This window comes from Sceloporus occidentalis, unplaced genomic scaffold, assembly GCF_023333645.1.
Source record: "Sceloporus occidentalis isolate IW3139 unplaced genomic scaffold, rSceOcc1.0.p SCAF_4, whole genome shotgun sequence".
In the NCBI taxonomy this organism is placed as follows: Eukaryota; Metazoa; Chordata; class Lepidosauria; order Squamata; family Phrynosomatidae; genus Sceloporus; species Sceloporus occidentalis.
The window spans coordinates 163,654,601-163,675,747 of NW_028316984.1; the positions used below are offsets into that span (position 1 = coordinate 163,654,601).

The window sequence follows — 21,147 nt, forward strand, 5'->3', positions numbered from 1 at the left end:
TTGCTTTGCAATTATCCACACTTGAGTTTGGCTATTATTGTACAGCCCATCTAGTTATGCTTTGTTACCACTTCCAAGACTGCAAATTATCTTCACATCGTTGTACTTGTGCAATAAGATTAGTAAGTACTGCTTCACTGAGAGCCAATGTGGTGTAGTGGTTTGGCTGTTGGACTAGAATACTGGGAGACTACGATTCAAATCCCCACTTAGCCATGGAAACCCACTGGGTAACTCTGAGCAACTCACACTGTCTCAGCCTCAAGGGAAGGCAAAGACAAACCCCGCTCAACAAATCTTACCAAGAAAAGCCTATGATATGGTTGCCATAAGTCAGAAATAACTTGAGGACACACAATAACAACATTGGCAACCAAGGTATGATAAAGTGTCACTTTTTGGATGAGAACCAACTTGTTTGAGAGTAAGTGGCCAAAAGGACAGGGTTAGACCAGGACTCTCAACTTGGTTATATTGTAAAAGTCTATTCAAACCACTTCAGAGCCAACTTCATTGACAAAAATCTGCACAACTGTTGTAATGTAAAACAGAATTTAGAAAAAATTACTTTGTGGACTACACTGGTCAGAATCCTCGTTTTAGGGGCTATGCTAGCTGAGAAATTTTTGTAGTCCAAAACTTTAACTTTTCCAAGCTCTGTGTGCCAAGCAAAGATACTGTTGTAATTTTATTGGCAAAAATTACTCTGAACACTATTACAGGTGTGGTACATATCGCCCCTTTGGGTCGGCCTGCACCCACCCCTTTTAGCTCCGGGTTGGGGGTAGGGCAGCCTCACCGGCAGCCCTGCGGCCCCAATTTGGAGTTTTTCCAGACCATGCCCCTGGACACCCCGGGAGCCACAGCCATAGGAGAAAGTGACCGCTTGGCCCCTTTCTTCTTGGCGTAGTTCCCGCAGCTGTTTGGTGGCTGTGGGAATGAGGCACACGCCTAGAAGGAGCTCCGTTTCGGAGCTCCTTCTCTCACTGCAGCCAGGCCGCTGTAAGCAGCCTGGGGTGGCACAGAGATGTCACTCACATGCCGTGCCGTTTGGATGTGACGCGTGCGTGACATTATCACGATGGTGCCCGTGTAGATGGGAGGCCACTATGATTACGGCGCTGCCACATACTAGGGTTGCGGGGCGTGTGGATGCTCTGCCCCTGGGCAACCCTAGTAAGTGGCCAGGCCGGCACAAAGCGCTGGTCTGGGTCTCACCATAGAATAGAATTTGGGAGTATTCAAGACTCTTAATTTTGCATGGCTTACAGAACTGATTCTTCCAGTCAAATAATTACTTATGTAGAAATGCTACTTATGTACTAAGCACAAAAGAAGTTGAACACCACATTAACTGTCCTCCCTCTTCCCATCTCCATCTTTCCTGTGCTTGGGTGCTTCACGCTAGAACTTCCTTTGGAACAAGACTTGCTGCCTCTGAATGGAAAAGCTCTTTTCACAATTTCCAGGATGCTCCTTGACAAGAAACCTTAGCTTAGCCCATCCATTCATCAAAGCAAAAGGTCTTGATAGATGTGTTGAGGCTGATGAAGTATGGTTTCTTCTGAAATATGAGTCCTTCATCATCAGTGTTTTGAGTGCAGCAGGGTTTATGGAAAACAACAAGACTCAGCCAATAGTTGGTGAAGCTTGGCTCAAACCTGTCTTGTGTAGTTTTTACATCTCAGTTCCAAACAGGATGTTGTAGCATCCAGACAGTATAGCTTCAGTCCTGAGCTGGTTCTTCAAACTACATAATGTTGTTCCTGTCAGCCAGGACAACTACTCTTTCCTCATGCTTCCATTTTAATCCATGTTCTGCAGATATCAATGTGAAATATTGGTTCGAGTGTTGGACTATGGAGACCAGGGTTCCATTCCCTGCTGAGCCATGAAACTCACTGGGTGACCTTGGGCAAGTTACATGCTCTCAGCCTTAGGGGAAGGCAATGGCAAACTTCTTCTGAACAACTCTTGCCAAGAAAATCTCATAATAGGTTTGCCTTAGGGTCACTATGTCAGAAATGACTTGAAGGTACACAACAACATGGGGCACAGATCTAGACCAAGAGACAGCTTCCTGTCAAACTGCTGCAGTCACCTGGCTCCACAGCAACATCCTCTTATGTGTTTATAATAAGCATGTCCTTCATAATGGCATGATATATTTCTACTGCAATGTTGTCTCAGTTCTTCCCTTTTGTGGTCAGGAGTTGCAAGCAAGTAAGCTGCTGTGAGTCCCCTAGAATTCATCAGTCAAAAATGCAATTGGTTCATGTGTACAAAATTGTCAAGGACCGAGTAATAAATGCAGTTATCGTGGCCATGCCCCCTGCTGACAATGCAACCATCTTCATCAAACAGCACACCTAGAAAGAGAGCACAGAATAAATTCAGCACCAAAAAAGTTAAGCATCGTGGACATCTTTAACTATATTTTCTGTTCTGTATGAAATTTGTTCTTTACTCTGTAGAGGTGGAATAATAACAGTCAAGATAGGATTATCTTTCACGATGAGACAGGTTTCAAAATGATAATGGAAATACTTCCGTATTTGAAAGCTGTATGAATCTTATATAGACTGATTTATGTTTTTCAAACAGCAGACAGTTGGGGAAAATAAGTTTAAAAGTTATTAACAAAATGCTCTGGTTTAGCATTTTTTTCCATTTACTTCCAAGGGACGTTAGATAACCACCCTCCCTGTTTTCCACCAGCTGGCAAGTAAAAGCCTTCCTATTCAGCCAAGCCTTCAACAACTGTCTGCCTGTTACAGTAGAAGTAACAGGAATTATTTAAAATATTTAAAAGCCAGCACATCTATTTTCAAATAGTTTACCACTTATTTATTTTTCATGTGGAGTTTTTAAATGGTTTTAATAAGTGATTCTACAGTATAATTTATATTTGTTTCTTTTAATATACATAATATACTGTGTTTTTATTGGAACTTTTATAAAATTATGTTGGAAGCTGCTTTCTCTCCCAACCCTGCAAAAAAGGTAACATATATATCAAATAAACTCCTGCACTATATGTTGCACAGTTTAAGTCCAGACTATCTGAGAAACCCTATCTCCCACCACGAACCAGCTAGAGCCTCAGGAGAAGGCTTTCTCTCAGTCCCACCACCACCACAGGCTCACTTGGTGAGGACACAAGAGAGAGCCTTCTCGGTGGCTGTTCCCAGCCTCTGGAACTCCCTTCCATGGGGGGCTAGGCTGGCCCCCTCCCTGCTGGCCTTTTGCTGGCAAGCAAAAACATTTTTTTTAAAATTGGGGGCGTTGGGTTAAAGTATGTTTTTAACTTTTAAATTTTAACCTTCTACTGTTTTATTAATTGTTATTCTAATTTTTTTTAAACGTGTTGTTTTAACATGTTTTATATTGTGAGTCACCTTGGGTCCCTTTTTGGGAGAAAGGCAAGTTAGAAATAAATAAATAAATAAATAAATAAAATAAGTTCTTTATTCTGAAGTTAGTATTAAACAGCAAGTAATGGTGAAGCTAACAACAAGTAATGGTGAAGCTAACACCAAGACCACATCATGAAACACTGTACAAGTACAATCCCAAGGCCCTAAGAAACCAGTTAAACAATCCTGTGTACCCATTTTTGCTTTTATGTAGAAGGCCTCAAAATACTCAGTTTGGTTTTCTCAGGACTTTAGAACATGAGCTTTAGTCTCACTTTGGTCTTGCCACAATCACATTGTTAAAAGAAAAATAAACCCTAGTTTGAGAACTTTTAATAGTACAGTTGTCCCTCCCTTTTCATGGATTTGGAATCTGCAGTCTTGCTCTTTGCAGGAGGGACAAGCAGCCATTCCACGCAACATTATTTTCCATGGGACTTGAATATGTGCAAGTTACCATTTTCACAAGGGGGTCTGGAACAGATCCTTGCAATTTGGAGGGCCTACTGTATACATCTCTTCAATAGCGTGATGGGGCTTTTTGCACCACTGATGGTCCCCATGTGCTCTCTTTCTCATTCCTTCTTTATTCCCTACCACCACCAACAAAGAAGGCATGAATGCCTACTCACGAGGAAGCAGTCATTCCTTCTTTGGCAGGCTAAGGGGGCTAAAGGGGCATGGCAAAGGCAAAGGGAAGGGGAGAGATGCAGAGACCCTGGCCTATGCGACTGCCCAATTCAGGAACAGCGATGCTATGAAGTTATCACACTTGAGGAGAAATGCTACAGTCGCATATTTGGGACCTTATTGATGGATGTTTCCTATCAATGAAAAGGGAGGCTCTAAGCGCAAAGAAGCAACAAAACAGCTACAACCTTGTAATACAATAAGTATTACCAAAGGTGCTATTTTCTAGGTTTGAAGGCAACAGATTTGAAAGCTCATGTGATAAAGTCTTCAGAGAACTAGAATGCTTTTTTCCCTGATGGGTTTGCAATCTCTTCTGTGAAGGATTTATGCTGAATTAAGTCTCACAGAGTTCAAGGTGTGCCTTCATTTTTGTCTTTGAATGAACACACATGCCTCCAGACAAGGCTTTTATTGTGTCATTGCCCTGTCCCAAATATGGAATTTTACGGTTGGGGGCAAAGCTCCAGATAATTTAATCTACCATTTATAACCCATGTTTTTCTACCACTACATGTTTTGTTTTCCGTGCCAGATTTTAAAAAATTCATTACGGAAGGCATGGCAGAAAAGTTTCATAATTCCTTTTGTCTGGCAGCACTGGGATCCAAAGAAGCACTCTGCTTCACTGACAAACTATGAACATAACAAACCAGCTCCTGCTGTCACACACAGTATGCATTGTACAGTAGAGCATGCAGTTCCTCAAGACAGTTGCCCAGTTTATACATACAGAAAAGGTTTAAGGTTCCCATACTGTCACATTTCATTGTTCTAATTCTCCTAACCAGAAGTTGGAAAAGTTAACCTTTTCGGACTGCAACTCACAGAATCTCCCAGGCAGCACAACCCTGTCCTTTAAGTCTTAACTTGCCCTCCAGACAGCTTGCCGGGAGTTATAGCCTGGCTGATCTTAAAAGCTGGCCTGCATAAACAAAAGTAGCCACCAAATTCTAGTGCACTTATCCACTCCAGACAAAAGCACTCTCTGGGGGAGCATTTATTTACTTTTCCTTAAGGGCACTTAAAAAAAAAAGACAAGAGACTGATGGATACTAAAAGAATAACTTTTAATAAGTGGGAATTGCTAAACTGGAGAGGCAAAGCTGCTCTGTCAGCTATACCAACAACAAAAATACTGCATGTTTCTCATGTCAGGCACAATGGAAAACTTGCTCCATTTGTCTCAAATCCCTTTCCATTATCCTCCCTTTCCCGTAGATAAGGGCTCCAATCTGTACAAATAAACGGTTTTGCTATTTTTTTCTTTTGAAAGGTTAACATTTACTTTCTGGACAACGAAAGCAAACAAATCATTCAAGCCACTGGCATTTGTTTTCTCTCTCTCTCTCTCTCTCTTTTAATCTCAAAGCTTTAGGTGCTGTATAAAATGGAAATGTTTTGTGACTGAGCTTTAAAAAGATATATAGCAAGTAAAATGCATTTTAATGAGAGGTGTAACCCTTATTTGGAGAGTCTATACAATTTATCAAGTTGCCTCTGCTCTAATTAACTGCCAAGGCTAGCAACATGGAAAAAACTCGACTGTGGGGATATAGAATGGCTTGTTGCTGGAAAGGGCCCAGAAATGCATCCCACCATCATCAAGCACCTCTCATTGCTTCACTTGTCTGAAAATGGTGAGTTTGATCCTACAGAAATTCTGTTGAAATAAAACAGGATGAATTAACTGCAACTGATTTGCATGTTTCATTATCATTATTATCATCATTATTTCCAGCCTTTCTCCCAATATAGGGACTTGTTGATTTCAGTAGGAGCTAAACACAGTTGGATGCATCCAGGTTCTTCTGTGCTGGCAGTAGCATGGTCCATAGATGCGTGCTCAGCATACTCTGACCAGGATGTATTTTTCCTTTACACCCCCAGAGCCATCCCCCCACAATTCCAGAAGTCCTCCAGTATCCCAGAACAAATTATGCAGGTGTAGCTGGGGCCAGCAAGGAAAGAAGAAATGGATGAAATATGGCCTCTCCACCATGCCTTTGGCAGAAATGCTTTACCTTTTGCAAACAGAAAGACTCATTTTATTTGATACTTAATCCAAAGATGGGCAACTGCCTTGGAGACTTTGGAGGGCTCCTCCTCCTCCCACTGTACCTCTGCAAAAATAAATATTTCCCCTCTGCAAATGCCTCCATACCTCAGGGTATGGGGCCATTTTAGCCAATACTCCCCATGTTCCATCAGGGAAACTGCAAGCCTGTTTTACAACAGGAAGTAACTTGGAAGTCATTTCTGGTTCACTCCCTTGGGGGAAAAAGGGCTTGTCATGGATCTGATATGACCCAGAAGAGCCAAAACATGGTGAAATTGCTCCCATGCACCATTTAGAAGTAACCCCAGCCTACCCCCCCCCCCCAAAAAAAAATTTTTTTTAAATCTAGAGGGCACTGTGGGCCATATGAGGTCCATGGACCAATCTTTGCCCAGCCCTGCTTTACTTGAATTGGGTTTTTTCTTATCTAATATTATGCAAGATTTGTTACATAAAGCAAGAATTGCTCTCATGCGTCTAAAGCCTGTTTTGGGCATTGCTCTAAATTAAGTCTGCAACTGTGTGGATTAGTTTACTAGCCAGGAATGAAAATACAACCTCAAAAATAATTTTGATGGTTAACAGCAGCAACCTGAGCTATGTTTTTTCCAGTCTGAGTACCTGATGGCACCATCACGGAAATAAAGCCATAATTCAGAGCCATGGAGATGGAGATATGCATAAAACAGAAGCTCTATGGATGCTGTTAATATGTACAAAGTGATATCAGGTTTCCAGATAACCAATACTTATTTGTTTTCCTCCTCATTAGCTTCACATCAGCAAGCTGGAGCCAAAGCAGTCCCTATGGGAGAAAACATCTATCTCTACCCATGACTCACAGTATTTGTTCCTCCCCCTTTCCCCTGGTGTTGATACTCACATAGAGATCAATTTTTGATTCTCTGCTTTGCCCGCTTCCTCTTGTTGCGTCCCTTGGGTCTCCTCCTCCTTTTGGAGGAAAGAGGAGGGAAAAAAGAAGAGTGGGTAGGAGATGAGACACCACAGAGAGCCCCAACATCCAAAATCCTTGGTAATGCCACTTACCTCTCTGATTTCAGAGAATCTTGCCGTGGCCTAGGCAGAAGAAGAGTTACACAGTCACATTTGGAATATGGTGCCTGCAGCATTCATGGACAGTTATGCAATGATGCTATGAAAATAGCAAAAACGCAGCTCACTTTTGTTTAGACCACTGTGCTCAGGATCCTCGAGACAGATGGCTGAAAAAGCTTCAAAGCAGCAATGTTTCCGAACTCTGAGCAGAGAGGCACAGATGCAACCTCTGAAAGAGCATGACCAGTGGTTGCTGTCTCTGTGCATGAAGCTCTTGAACACTCTGCACTCAACCATGGATATTTGCTGTTGCTTCTACTTGGCTGGACACCACCTTACCCAGAAAGCTCTTCAGACTGTGTACATGCAACACAAAGGAGTTGGCAATGTCTCCAGAGAAGGCTGGGATACCAGAAATCCAAAGGGCAATGAAGGTGGGACTCCAGAGAGTCCTGTAAGTGTTAGATCCAGCATAGGGCATCTGAATCCCTGACAAAATGTCCCACAATGTGTGTGAGCACCATGTGACTTCAAGTCATTTCCAACTTATGGTGACCCTAAGGCCATATCATGGGGTTTTCTTGGCAAGTTTTGTACAGAGGAGGTTTGCTATTGCCTGCCCCTGAGGCTGAGAGAGTGTGACTTGCCCACAGCTACCTAGTGCGTTTCATGCCTGAGCAGAGAATTGAATCCTGGTCTCCAGAGTCACAATCTAACACTCAAAACACTACACCATACTATAATCCTGACCCTGCAAAGAACCAAAAGCCATTCATTCAGTATCACTGGTGGCTCCCATGTCAGTTGGGCAGTAAATCCACTATAGGTTTTGGCTAGCCTGAAAGAAGCTTTCCAAGTTATTGGGACTGTTTAACAAAAGGGTGCATAACACCTTGGAGAACTCCTTTAAAACCTGGAGTGGATTCACTATCACACTAGCATAGGAGACACCAGCTGCCACTACCATATATGCATGAATTCCATCTTTAGAAGGAATTTGGAGCATCTTTCTTTCTTACATTAGATGACCTTAGATACCAAGGCTTCCCCATCCTCCCAACATTTTCTGTGTTTGAACAAGGACGCCTCATGCAAGACCAAACCTTGAAAATGTTCCCAAGGAAAATATTTCCTGGGATTCCATGAGTTATAGTCCAAAAAAGTAAGTTTCCCAAGTTCTACACTAGACCAACCATGTCCTCTACATTGTCACCCAAACTCAGGCAAAATAAGTTACAGTCTCAAGACACTATGAATGAACTCTCCCAAAGTGGTAAAGTCTCCTAGTATAGCATTTCAAATATTTTATTTACCGTACTTTGAAGATAAATAGTAAGGAGGGGGAAAAAAGCAGTACAACAAGTGGTAAGTGACTTCCAGTGAGGATTAGGAAGCAGGCACCAGGTGGATACACATTTTGAAAAGAGAGGGCTCTTTTCTGCTGCTGAGGCAAACATGCATCCTCAGTTATAAATCATGTCATACACACCAGGGGCAGGATAAGTAGGGACAAAAACAACTAGGCGTGCTCAGCATCCTTGTGCCTCCTCCCAGACTACTACCAGAAATGATAACTGCCATTTTTTGGGATTCCAGAGGCTTAATTTATTTCTCCAGAGACCAGGGATTAGTTAATTGAAAGCATAATCACAGTGGAAAGGCAGTTCTGATCCTGCCTCAACTTGTGAGAGCAAAGTCGCTAGATGGAAATGAAGGAAATGTGTGTTTTTGTAAAGAGGCTGTAAGTTTAGCTTATGATACAGAATGCCAGCCCAGTTTTTCAGCCCTCATAACTGTTAACTGGGTGATCTTGGGCAAGTCATTCTCTCTCAGCCTTAGAGAAGGGCAAGGGCAAATTTATTTATTTATTTATTTGAGTACTTATACCCCAGCCTTCAGCACTAAAGGCTATCAGAGCGGCTTACAATTATTGTTTTTTAAAAACCCTCTGAACAAATTCTGCCAAGAAAATTCTCTTATAAATTCACCTTAGGGTTGCTGTAAGTCAGGGAGAACTTGAAGGCACACAACAACAACAAAATTAACATATATGCTTTCAATTATATGGGTGAAGTCTGCTGAAATCTTTGTGGTTGAGGATGGGACCTCAGTGTCCTGCATAGTTTTTGTTATTCCCTGCACCTAAGAAAATTAGGATGAATTATGCAAAATGCACTACCAAGAGACGTTGTGTGATGGTGATAGTGAGGAGGAGAAGGATCCAACTCAGAGGATATACAGAATGGTATGACTGGTTTTTAAAACACAGGTGGCTGCTCAAGCAGCTTAGGAGAGTCACCTCACTTTTAAGGAGTGGCAGACCAAAGAGATCTAATTACTCTGGTAGCCCAAGCTTTAATGGAGCCAACAAATCCTAATTATTTCTGACACATTGTATACACAGTGAGAAGGGTGCTTTGTGTTCCTGACCAATAACCAAATGACAGGACAACTGCTTCCTAATGAGTCAGCTTGAAAGTCAACATTCTAATCCATAGAAAAATTTAAATTAATCTCACTTCTGTTAATTTGGGTATGCCAAGTCCAAATTTTCAGGAACTCAATGAAAATGGTTTCACTTTATTTCAATGCAAGAGACAGAGAGGATCAGCAAGCCTTACTATGACAACAATAAAAAGGAAAGGTGGAGAAGTGGGAGAAAACAGATCTCACAGCACCTTTGAGGCTAATTGCTGTCATTCAATTTAAGCTTTTGTGGATTTCGGTCCACTTTTTCAGAAGATATGAAGAAATGGAGATCTTCAGAAGGTCTGAAGAAGTACAATGGACTATACAAAAGGTTATGCTGAAATATATTACAGTATGTTAGTCTAAAACTTTATGCCCAAAAATTGGCCCCAAAATCCTTGGTTGACTTATTTACAGGTCAGTATGGTAATGTGATAGCAGTTCTTTCAGATTTCCCAATGCAGTTTCTTTCTGTTCTGAGCCAAGCAGATAGAATCCTTGGTGATTGATTGATTGCTGTTGGTTTAAGAGTCCCTCTCTGCCCATGAGCTTTGCTGTCTCAGAGGTAAATGCTGAAACACTGAAGCTTTGTATTGATTGCTGCTTCTCTCTTGCTGCTCACATACAAACACTAAAAGAGCCTCCAAGTTTTACACTCAACCTATCCATGGGTCATGTCAAAATCCATAATTTTGGCCCAAAAACTTGCTCTCGACTTATACGTGAGGTTGACTTATAGTCAAGTATACATGGTAGTTAGTCTCTAGGGTGTTACTAGATTCCTTCCCCTTGTCCACTTTCCTTTTTATACCAAAATAGACTATCTGCTTGAAAACTGATAATGCTGGAGGACATCTATCCCAACTAGATGGAAGATATATTAATAGGATGCCTGAACCACCTGCATTTGACTTAGAGGGGCTAAACCTCTTTTACCATTTCTGCTGGCTCCCTTTGCAACTATAGTATTTTCAGAAGTCTGAAAGCAGAGCTTGGAAAAGCTAGTTTTTGGACTGTTAACTAAAAGAATTCCCCCAGCTATCAAGCCTGGGTAGTCATGTTAGGTGGGTGATTCCTGAAGCAACTGTAGCAATAGCAAGTACATATCTATACTGCTTACCAATGTATTAAGTGGTTTACAAAGTGTAAGCTAATTGTCCCCCCAAAAGCTGAGTACTCATTTTAGCAACCTAGGGATGGATGCCAGGCTGAGTCGACCTGGAGCCCCTGGATGGTATTAAACTCGCAGCCTTGTGAGTAAGTGGCTGCAGTTGTCTAAAAAAATCCATTTTCCAGACTAAAAGCAGGAGGAGTCAAAGGGAGGGGATTGTGAGTTTAATCATGGACCACACTACCTCTGCCCCACACCACATAATTTGACACTGTTAATATACCAGATAATCAGGTTTGCCGAAGGACATAGCAAAGACACATACCTGCAGACACATTTCCTGTGCTCCACAAAGGACAGCTCCACATAGGGGGTAGGCTTCTCTGAATGAATCTTCACAAGCTGAAAGGGTAAAATATCAGTAACTTTGGGAACATTTGCAGCACTCATCTCGTCCAGCCATATGGCTGAGCCCAAGGTATTTTGGGGCCTAAGGTAGAAAAATTAAGTTTCAACCCCTTCCCCTTCTTCCTCCTTTAACATGTGAAATTCCCATTCATTTCATGTAGTGATCACACAGAAAGTCTTCCCAGACAACTGTGCCTTATAGTTCAGATCTCTCTCATTTTCACCACAATTAATCAAGGTCCAGACAAGTTTATTAAAGATTATTAAAATCAGTGGTGGAAATCATGAGAACCATGAGCTGCATGCAGCCACCAGGCCCCTCCTGGATATCCCAAAAGCCCTGGTAAGGATATGTGTATGGAAATCAGACAAAACACGTAAATTGTCACTTTTGGAAATTTCAAGAAGTGATAATTCTCCTTTAAACTGAGGTGCAGAGCCTTGCTTTCGTGTGGCAGGTCCTTTCTTATTTCTTCAAAAGCAGAAGTAAAATTCCAGTCACTTCTGGATTTGAAATAATATAGGAAAATACAATTGGAATAATTCTTTTGGGCTATAACTCCCAGAATCCTCCTGTTAGCTGGAGGTTCTAGGAATTATAGTCAAAAAGGCAATGTTTACAGTCTCCAATTCAAATGCTGTGAACTCCAATAGTGTACCCCCCCCCAAAAAAAAAACAACCCAAGACCAAAGTCAGAAATGTACATTCCTTGCTGATATTTTCCATATTTGTGGGGGATTTGGCTGGAGAAGCCCCTCTGACGCATTTAAATGCAAAAACACCACTCCTCTGAAAGCAGCAACTGCCCAATTTGGGAGGAGGGGAAGGGACCAGGTCAGCATAGAAACAGGAACCTTAAATAAATGGCAGGGACTATAGAATGATCTTGGATGCATCTACATTGTAAAAATAATTCAGTTTGACACCATTATATGTTATAGTGCCATCCTATAGAACCCTGGGATTTATAGTTCTACAAGGTCTCTAGCCTTCTCTGCCAAAGAGCACTGGTTCTTCACAAAACTACAAATCTCAGTATTCTGTAGGATTTAGCCATGACAGTTAAAGTGGCGTTGAACTGCATTATTTCTACGGTGTAGATTCACCCCTGGAGAGGCACATTTTGCCAATCCTTGAGATAAAGTAAAGAAGGGCAAACAACTATTTCACAAGATACAACAGAGACCCAAATCTTTGGCCAGAGGTTTCATGACAACCAGGACCATGTAGTACAACCTCCTACCTGCATGGTGACATTGGCAGTCTCTGTTGGGACACACTGGAGCTTCTCATCTCGGCAGCATCCACTGCAGCGGTGCAAAGGTACACAGGAAGGACTGAATACATGCTCAACTTCACTGGGATATTCGGACACAATATTGACCAGTTTTTCCATGGGCTGGCATAAGCTGCGATTCCATACATCATGGAAGGATACAACTAGATAGATACAAAAGCATGGCCAACAAAGGACTTAAACATACCATAAATTGTGAGTACAGATGATTCCCTGATTATTCAGATAAAGGATAAAGTCACATGCTCTCAGCCTCAGGGAAAGGCAATGACAAACCTTCTCTGAACAAATCTTGCCAAGAAAACTCCATGATGGGTTCAACTTAGTCAGAAGAGACTTGAAGGCACACAACAACAACAAAGCAGCTTTGTATCAAGTTCATCTTTCCCAGTACTGTGCATTTTAACTGGCTATGGCTCTCAGGCCTGGCTTGAGACTTTATGATGCTTGAAGGAGAAGACAAAAATGGCATCCTATCTCTCCATTCTGCATTCAGAAGCTGTCCAGTTGTATCTTGGCAATAGACAGTGCACTCCCAGTTGCCCCAAGCCAATAGGGCCAATGGGAAGGATGCTGAGATCTGCAATCCAACCAATAACTTCCATTCTTCAGAGCTATTTTTACATTGTAAGAGAAGAACAAGCATCACACTCACCTGCCACTTCAGTGGTGCTCTTCTGAAGACCCATGTCTTGCCTCTACAGAGAGAAATAAAAGGGTGGTGCTTTAATAATATGACTTTTTAAATTGCATTTTGATGTTATAACTTTTTGTGTTTTCATCTGTCCGTTTTAAGTTAATCTTTCTTATATAGCAAGTACATTTCTATACTACTTATCAGTGCCCTTAAACACTCCTTAAGCAGTTTACAATGTGTAAACTAATTGCCTCGAACAAGCTGGGTACTCATTTTAGTGGCCTCGGAAGGATGCCAGGGTGACTCAACCCTGAAGCCCCTGGCTGGTATTGAACTCACAACCTTGAGACTGTGAGTGACTGGCTGCTCTCACAGAGGGAGGGGAGGGCATGAAAATGTTAATAGTAACAGTTACAGTCCTTTTAAGTAGGTACAGAGTCCTCTTGCTTCACCAATGAGTAAATATATTCAGCTTGCCTGTGTGTGGGATTAGACTTTTAATCGCTTCCACTTTTGAAAAATGCTCCCAATAACCCTAAAACAGCTAAAGATGTTTGGATAGCACTGTTAGTCACTTCTGTGTCTCCCATTTTTTTTCAAGGTGCAAAACCTGTGTGGAGGGGTGGCCTTTTGATGCCCTGTGGGGTGTTACCCCAGAGTCAGGCCCCCAATCACCCTTCTCATATTTGATATCAATTATATATTAAAAGGGATGCTGAGGTGGGTAACCTGTGGAGACCTGGCCATACCACATTTGGAAATCTGAATGGCTGCAGCATGGGAGGAAGCAAAAGCACCCAACACAATGAGATCACCCAAAGATATCTGCATAATCCCTTTGTCTTTGGAGGGGGGTGATAGGATTCTGGCAGAAGAAGATGGTTGTACATATATAAGGGCCTTTCCCCAGTAGAAGGAATTTTCCTTTGTCTGAGATATTCACACCAATTGTCCGAACATTTCCTCAATCTCCTGACCATTCTTCGCCCTTGGGAGAACCATTTAGCACTGAGGTAATCCATTCATCCTGAAATGGCTGCCCTGGGGCATGATTTTGAGTATAAATATCACTGCCTGCACACTGGCAATGCAATCTAGTCTGAAGCAGGACAAAAATCTCTGTTCGACTACTACTAGATTCCTCAATAAGCCAGCCACACCACTTGCTGCAGTGGCAATTGAACCATCTCCATTCTGGACACCCCTCAATTGAAGCCACACTTCAGGATCGGTACAGCATTAGCAATACCTCCACTTTTCACCTTCTTCCACCTTTTCTTCATTAGTTCTTGTGTGTGTGCCTGAGAGTGTGTGTCTGTGTGTAAATGGGAGTACAGCTCTCCCTGCCCTGGGGCATCACTATGGAGTGTGGAGGTGTGGAACGCACCAGATGATACCTTGGGTGGGGGGTGAACACCTGGTGGGGCAGTTGTTCATTGTCCATCCCAAGATTTGCCTGGACATTCCCCTCCACCAGCCAGTGTGTCTATGGCATCCATCAGCTACAGTCACTGATGGGGATGTTGTACTCTGCTGCCACCTGGCAGCCCCTTCCAGATTTGGAAAAGGAGGTGGCAGTGGTGGATTTCTCCCCTTCTTCAAAAAGGAATCCATGGCCACTCTTGCCACCATCACCTCCCTATTATTATTATTATTTCTTACCTACCCCTCTCCATGGATCAAGGCAGGGGACAACAACAATTAACAAACACACATCAATTTAAAAGGACAAATAAAATGCAGACTTATTTTAAAAAATCCACATCTAAAATTCAGCATTTAAAATTCACAATTTAAAACTCATCAGGATAAGCCTGCTGGAAGGGACTCATCTTTAAAGCTGTTTTAAATTCAGACAGTGTATTCACCTGTCAAATCTCTTGTGGCAGGTCATTCCACAGTCTAGGGGCGGCTGAAGAAAAAGTCCTCTGGACTTTTACCACTCGGCCAGCAGCCCCACCAGACACAGAAGAGGCTGCCAGGCAGTAGCAGCAGCCTCTGGTGGGAAGGAGCTGCCTTCCGGATCTGGCAGGACTGCTGGCTGAGCTAGAAAGGAAGGAGACTTGGAAAAGATTGCAGAGCGGCAGCAGCACTCCATAGCAGAGGTGGTCTGGCTGGCAGTGTGGGGCAGCTGAGGTATGTGCTAGGCAGCCTGGGGGTGACTGCATGAGTTACTGTGCTGGTGACACCAACCATAGTGACACCACTGCCCCTGCCACTAGAAGTTACCTACCCCCAGGTGAGCGAAGAACATTCCCAAGTAGGAGGAAGTGACATCCAAAAACTTTAGATCCAGTACCTTTCATTTCTGAAACTAATCACCTCTTCCAAAATCTTGCTAGGATCAATCTTTTAGCATTTTTCTCATCTCCTTGCAAATCCCTTGGAACATTAGGAACACTAGATGTCAGCCTAGTGCACAGCTTCCCACATCCAACAAAGTTTTTTCAAGGAAGGGTAAGGAAAGTTTGAGGAGATCAAGTAGTGAACTGAGGGCAGAAAAGAAGGAAAGTTGGGAGGGGGCAGGACAGATCTGAAGGCAGGGGTTCCTGATGTTCTTACTGATTCCAGTCACGATGAAAAATAAATCAGTGACTTCTTTTAAAAACCATATTAAAGCCATATTTTGTTCTGATGATCCTAGGACCAGACATATGCCTGGAAAATGGGTAGTATAGTGGTTTGAGTGTTGGACTACAACTCTGAAGACTAGGATTGGAATTCTTGCTAAGGCATAAAAACCCACCTGGTGGCCTTGGGCAAGTCCCACTGATTCTCATCCTCAGAGGAATAAAAAAGCAAACCTACTCTGAACAAACCTTGCCAAGAAACCACTGTTATAGATTCACCTTGGGGTCACCATAAGTACCTCTGTTGCCTCACAAGATCTTATTCAAGCAGGGCATAAATTGCATTTAAATTTATTTTAACTAATATATATATATATATTCATTTTAAAAGTATTCTCATTAAAATGAAAAACCAAATAATATAGTCAATATGTGCACAATATATTTAATGCAACATATTAGTCAAGATCCTTTTCATGTGAGCAATCAGTCTTCAAAGGGCTTCCAAAACAAAAACAAAAAACCTTTTCTCTTGCCTATGGAAGAATAGAAAGAAAGCCACTAGTCTAGCCTTTCTAGGAAGGAAGTCCCAGAGCCTCAGAGCAGCCACCAAGAATTCACTTTAGTAAGGTAAGCTAGTTTAGATGAATAACTTATTAAGGGTGTGCAGTCCTACCACCCATTAGCTGGAACTCCCAGATGACCCTGGTTTGTTGTAATTTGCCATCCAACTGACTGCAGTTTATGGGGACCCTATGAAAGAAAGACTGCTCTGCTCAGGTCTTGCAAACCTAGGGCTGTATGCCCATTATTGATGGAGAGAACCAACAATATAGAAGCCATTATGAAGATGGCTGGAGAACTAGGGTAGGCTGCTGATTGGGTAGCCTGCTTTGCTCAGGTTTTGCAACTCTGAGCTGTATTGTCATTACTGATGGAGGGAACAGTATAGAAGTAATTATGAAAGGAGGTAGAGAACTGGGGCAGGCATCTATATGGGCAGCAGACTGGGAAGGCTGAAATGCCAACCTTAAAACAAGTTACCTCTTTGAATTTCATCTCCCAGAATCCCACCAGCCAGTAGGGCCACGTTAACATTCTCAAGCTCTGCTGTCCAAATGAATCTGAGAAAGTAGATTTAAGTCTACAAAAGCTCATGCTGCCAACTTCTTTCTTTCAGTTAGTGTCAAAGGTGCTACAAGATCTCTCTACATACTGATTTTACAGACTAACATGGCTATATCTTTGAATTCTGCTGTGATGACAGCCCTGGTCTCCAGTATCACAACCACCTGAAACCACCTTGGACTGTCATTCTGGGGGTGGTGGTGGATCTTCTCCAGGGAATCCCCATTCAGGAAAAGGAGAGGCCCTCCTCCACATTCTGTTGGCAGCCTTCCACAATAAGCCCATGATGTAGCTTCTCTGCTTGCTCAGTGCAAGCTGCTGGGTAATGGAGAGATTCAGCCAAAGATCTGGGAGACAGGCAAGTAGAGCAGTTTGCATTCCACTGCACTGAATAACGTCAGAAGCCCCTTCAGGTGTATTCAACCTTGCTGCTCTTGATCTCAATAGATATATATCCTTGTTTTCCCCCCAGTGCTTCAGAAAGTTACATTCTTGTATATGCCTTGAAGTTGTTTTTGACATATGGCTGCCCTAAGGCCAACCTATCGAATCTTGGCAAAATTTGTTCAGAGAAACTTTCTCAACAGCAGGGATTCAGTTTGAGCCCTAGAACTGGGCTCAAACTCATACTACTTGTTGTTGTATACCCTCAAGTTATCTTTGACTTATGGCAACCCTAAGGTGAACCTATCACAGGGTTTTCTTGGAAGAATTGGTTCAGAGGGAGTTACTCTGAGGCTGAGAGATTGTGACTTGCCCAGTGAGTTTCCATGACTGAGCAGGGATTTGAACCATAGCCTTCCAGAATCCTAGTCCAGCATTCAAACTGCTACAGCACACTGGCTCACATTTTATCATGCAACTCCCAGAATCTCCCAGTGGCTTTAGTGTCTGAGGGGAGGGGAGTATAATGGGAAATGCAGTCCAACAGATTAACTTCTTCAAATTCTCCTGGCATCTTCTGAAGATTGCAGCCACAAATGCTGGTGAAACATCAGGAAGAAACTCTTCTAGAACATGGCCACATAGCCCGAAAAACCCACAAAAAACTATGGATGCTGGCCATCAAAGCCTTCAACTTCTGTCTGGATGTATCTGTGTCTTTCTCCCAGCGTCTGAAGCTGTCAAAAGGCAAAGATTTTTGTTCAGGCAGCCTTTGACAACTGACCTCACTTATTGCAGAAAGGGGTTTCTAACATGCTAGGTGCTGTATTTCATCTTACTGGTGGGTTTTTAGATTGTGCTTCACATTTGGTACACTTTTGTTCATTTTACATCTTAACTGCTTAAAAACTAAAGTAGAACTACTATCTTCTACTTAAACCTAAGCTGCCTTGAGTCTCATTTTTGTGGGAGACAGGTGACATATTAGTTGAATAAATAATTTTAACTTGACCCAAGAATTAAAGGGAAGAAACAAGAGACTGAGGTGGAGGCAGAGAATAGCATTCTGGCAGTGACATTCAGGTCCAAAACACAATGCAGAAATAATCCAGTTTGAGACCGCTTTAACTGCCCTGGCTCAGGACTAGGGAATCCTGGGAACTGTTGTTTATTGTGGCACCAGAGCTTTCTGACAGAGAAAGTTTCATGTCTCACAAAACTATAGTTCCCAGAATTCCCTAGTACTCAGCTAGGGCAGTTAAAGCAGTCTCAAACTGGATTATTACTGCAGTGTGTTTTGGACCTCAGATTCTGATAACAGGCTTGTTGGATGCTCCTCACTGAACATATGCCACCTCTGAGCTGATCTGGTCCCATCCTCACCATTCTCAACTGGAATCTAAATTTCCCCTACAAAGGAAGAGGGCAAAAGGGCATCACAGCTACAAATTGGGCAGAGCAGTTAAAGGACATTAGGAATACCAAATCCATTGATTCTGAGCCAGAATGCTAAGATCTCTTCTCTTATAGCCAGCCACGCTTACACCATTTATTAAGCCAAGAAATCATCCCTAACTGAACAGTCTGTCTTTTTATGTTTCTCCTTCCTCAGTTTAGCAAAGAATGCCCTGTGGTTGTTATTGTTGAGTGCCTTGAAGTCGTTTCTGACTTATGGCAACTCTAAGACTGGGTATCATTAGGTTTCTGGGACTGAGAGAGTGTGACATCCCAAAGGTGGCTTTCCATAGCCAAGCAGGGACTCAAACCCTGATCTCCAGAGGAGCAGTCCACCTTAGGTTGGCCATAAGTCGGAAACTATTTCAAAGCCCACAGGAACAGCAACACCAAATGGTGAGCCCTGTAAACCTCCCCTTGTGTGCCTTGGTTTGAGCATTGGATTATGACTCTGGAGACCTGGGTTTACATCCCAGTTTAGCCACATAAACCCACTAGGCATGTCACACTCTCTCAGCCTCAGAGAATGGCAATGAGAAACCATCTGTGAAGAAATTTGTCAAGAAAACCCCATGATAGGTTCACCTTAGGGTGGCCATAAGTCAGAAGTGACTTGAAGGCATACAACAAGAACAACAACAGTGTGCCTTGGAATACGGTGCGCTCAGACACCAAAGCCTCTGCAGCATGTGTAAGTTCCCAAATCCCCTTCACCACAGCACCACAAGTCACATCTTAACTACACATCACATATGAGGGTTGTTTAAAGTCCAAAGAGACCTTGTTGTGTGAGTCTGGAATATCAGTCTGCAAAGGAACTCCATCAACAAGAAGCAGAATCAAAGACATAGCCATGTGAATCTGGGACATCAGTACAGTGGAACTTCGATATCTGCCCAGTGGGTACCAAAACCCATGGAAGATGAAGTCCCATAAAACACAATGGCATAGTAAAATGGTATCTAATCTAAAATAACTAAATCAAAATCTGCTTTTTAGAATATATATACCCAAGGCTTTTCAATGCTGCATCCACACTGGGGACATAATCTGGTCTGTCACTGGTTTAACTGTTCCTGACTCCATGCTATGGCATTCTGGGAACTAGAAGTTTGTGGTGGCAATTAAAGCAGTTAAAGCACTGTCAAACCAGGTTATTTTTCCAGTGTGGGATACAGGACGTCCTGAAACAAATGACAGTACAGTACTTGTCCATGGGGAAACCATACTTGCCCATAGGGACTCATAGGAGAATACTTGCCCACAGAGAAACTGTACTTGCCTATAGAGAAACCATATGTGCCCACAGAGAATTATTGGAGAATACTTGCCCATAGGGAAACCATACTTTCCCATAGATAATCATTGGAGAATACTTGCCCATAGGGAAACACTGGACAAGCATTCTCCAACTAGTCTCTCCGGGCAAGAATGGTCTCCCTCTGGGCAAGCCCCGTCATTTCTTTCAGTTCCAAGGCCCCCCTTGGCCTCCAAGGACTCCCCCCAGAGCTCTCCTTGAGGCCAGGCCTGTCCCCCCCCCCAAAGCAGCCCCTGCTCCCCGCTGCTGCCTGAGGGCCAGGCCCCTCCTCACCTGGGCGCCCAACACCTGGAGCAGCAGCAGCAGCAGCAGCAGCAGCAGCAGAGGCAGTCCGTCCAGGAAGGCGGCCCTGGGCCGAGGCATGGCAGGAGAGGGGGGTCTCCCCTCAGGAGCTGAGCCTTCTTCCCAGCCAGGCAGTGGCGTCCTGGGAGGGTGGGTACTTGCCAAGAGGGAGCAGAGAAATGGAGGAGACAGAGAGAGGTGGGAGGGAAGGCAGGCTCCCCCGACGGCGCTCCCTTGGTCCTGGCTGCTGCAGCTGCTGCTCTTCTCCCTTTCCTGGCTGGACTGACTGAGGGAGACCGACCGGCGGAGCCTGACTGAGGAGGCATGGGCACCTCCTCCTCCTCCTCCTGCTGCTGCTGCTTTTGGGGCCGCCTCCCCTGCCTGCTGCCTGCTGCCTGCCTTGGGCCAAGGAAGGAGGGTCCAGCCAAGCCCCCCCCTCCTCCTCCTCCTCCTCCTCCTCTGCCTCAGGGGCTTCCTTCCATCCCGCCTTTGCCCAGGAGGGCTCTCCTCGGGGAGGCTGAGCCTGGTCCAGTTTGGGGCTGGACTAAGGTCCTTATGCATCCCCAGGCAGAGAAGAGTATGCAGAGAGCTCTTAGGTAGCCCCTTGGAGACTCACTGAAAGAAAGAAGTTGGCAGCAGGGACTTTCCTAGGCTTTAGTCTACTTCCTCAGCTGCATTTGAGGAATACAGGATGGAGAGAGATTTTATGCAGCCCCTTTGAGCCTCACTGAAAGAAAGAAGTTGGCAGTAGGAGCTTTGCTAGGCTTCAGTCTACTTCCACAAATGCTTTGGGTGGAGCAGAAGCCAGGGACAAACATATAGATGCCATTGGTATGTGAGGATGTCAATTCAAATTCAAAATCTAC

General features: G+C 43.4%; 1 protein-coding gene across 1 annotated transcript; it reads right to left on the minus strand.

The window, feature by feature from the left end:
* Positions 1-1,022: 1,022 nt before the first annotated feature.
* Positions 1,023-20,362, minus strand: PGF (placental growth factor). The gene is made up of 7 exons (XM_089523163.1): positions 20,273-20,362; positions 13,163-13,205; positions 12,454-12,650; positions 11,127-11,203; positions 7,213-7,242; positions 7,049-7,116; positions 1,023-2,369 (listed from the first exon to the last, which is right to left on the minus strand). Exons 1-6 carry the CDS (start codon positions 20,360-20,362, stop codon positions 7,056-7,058), a joined length of 498 nt encoding a protein of 165 aa, XP_089379289.1. The 3' UTR covers positions 1,023-2,369; positions 7,049-7,055.
* Positions 20,363-21,147: the final 785 nt, after the last annotated feature.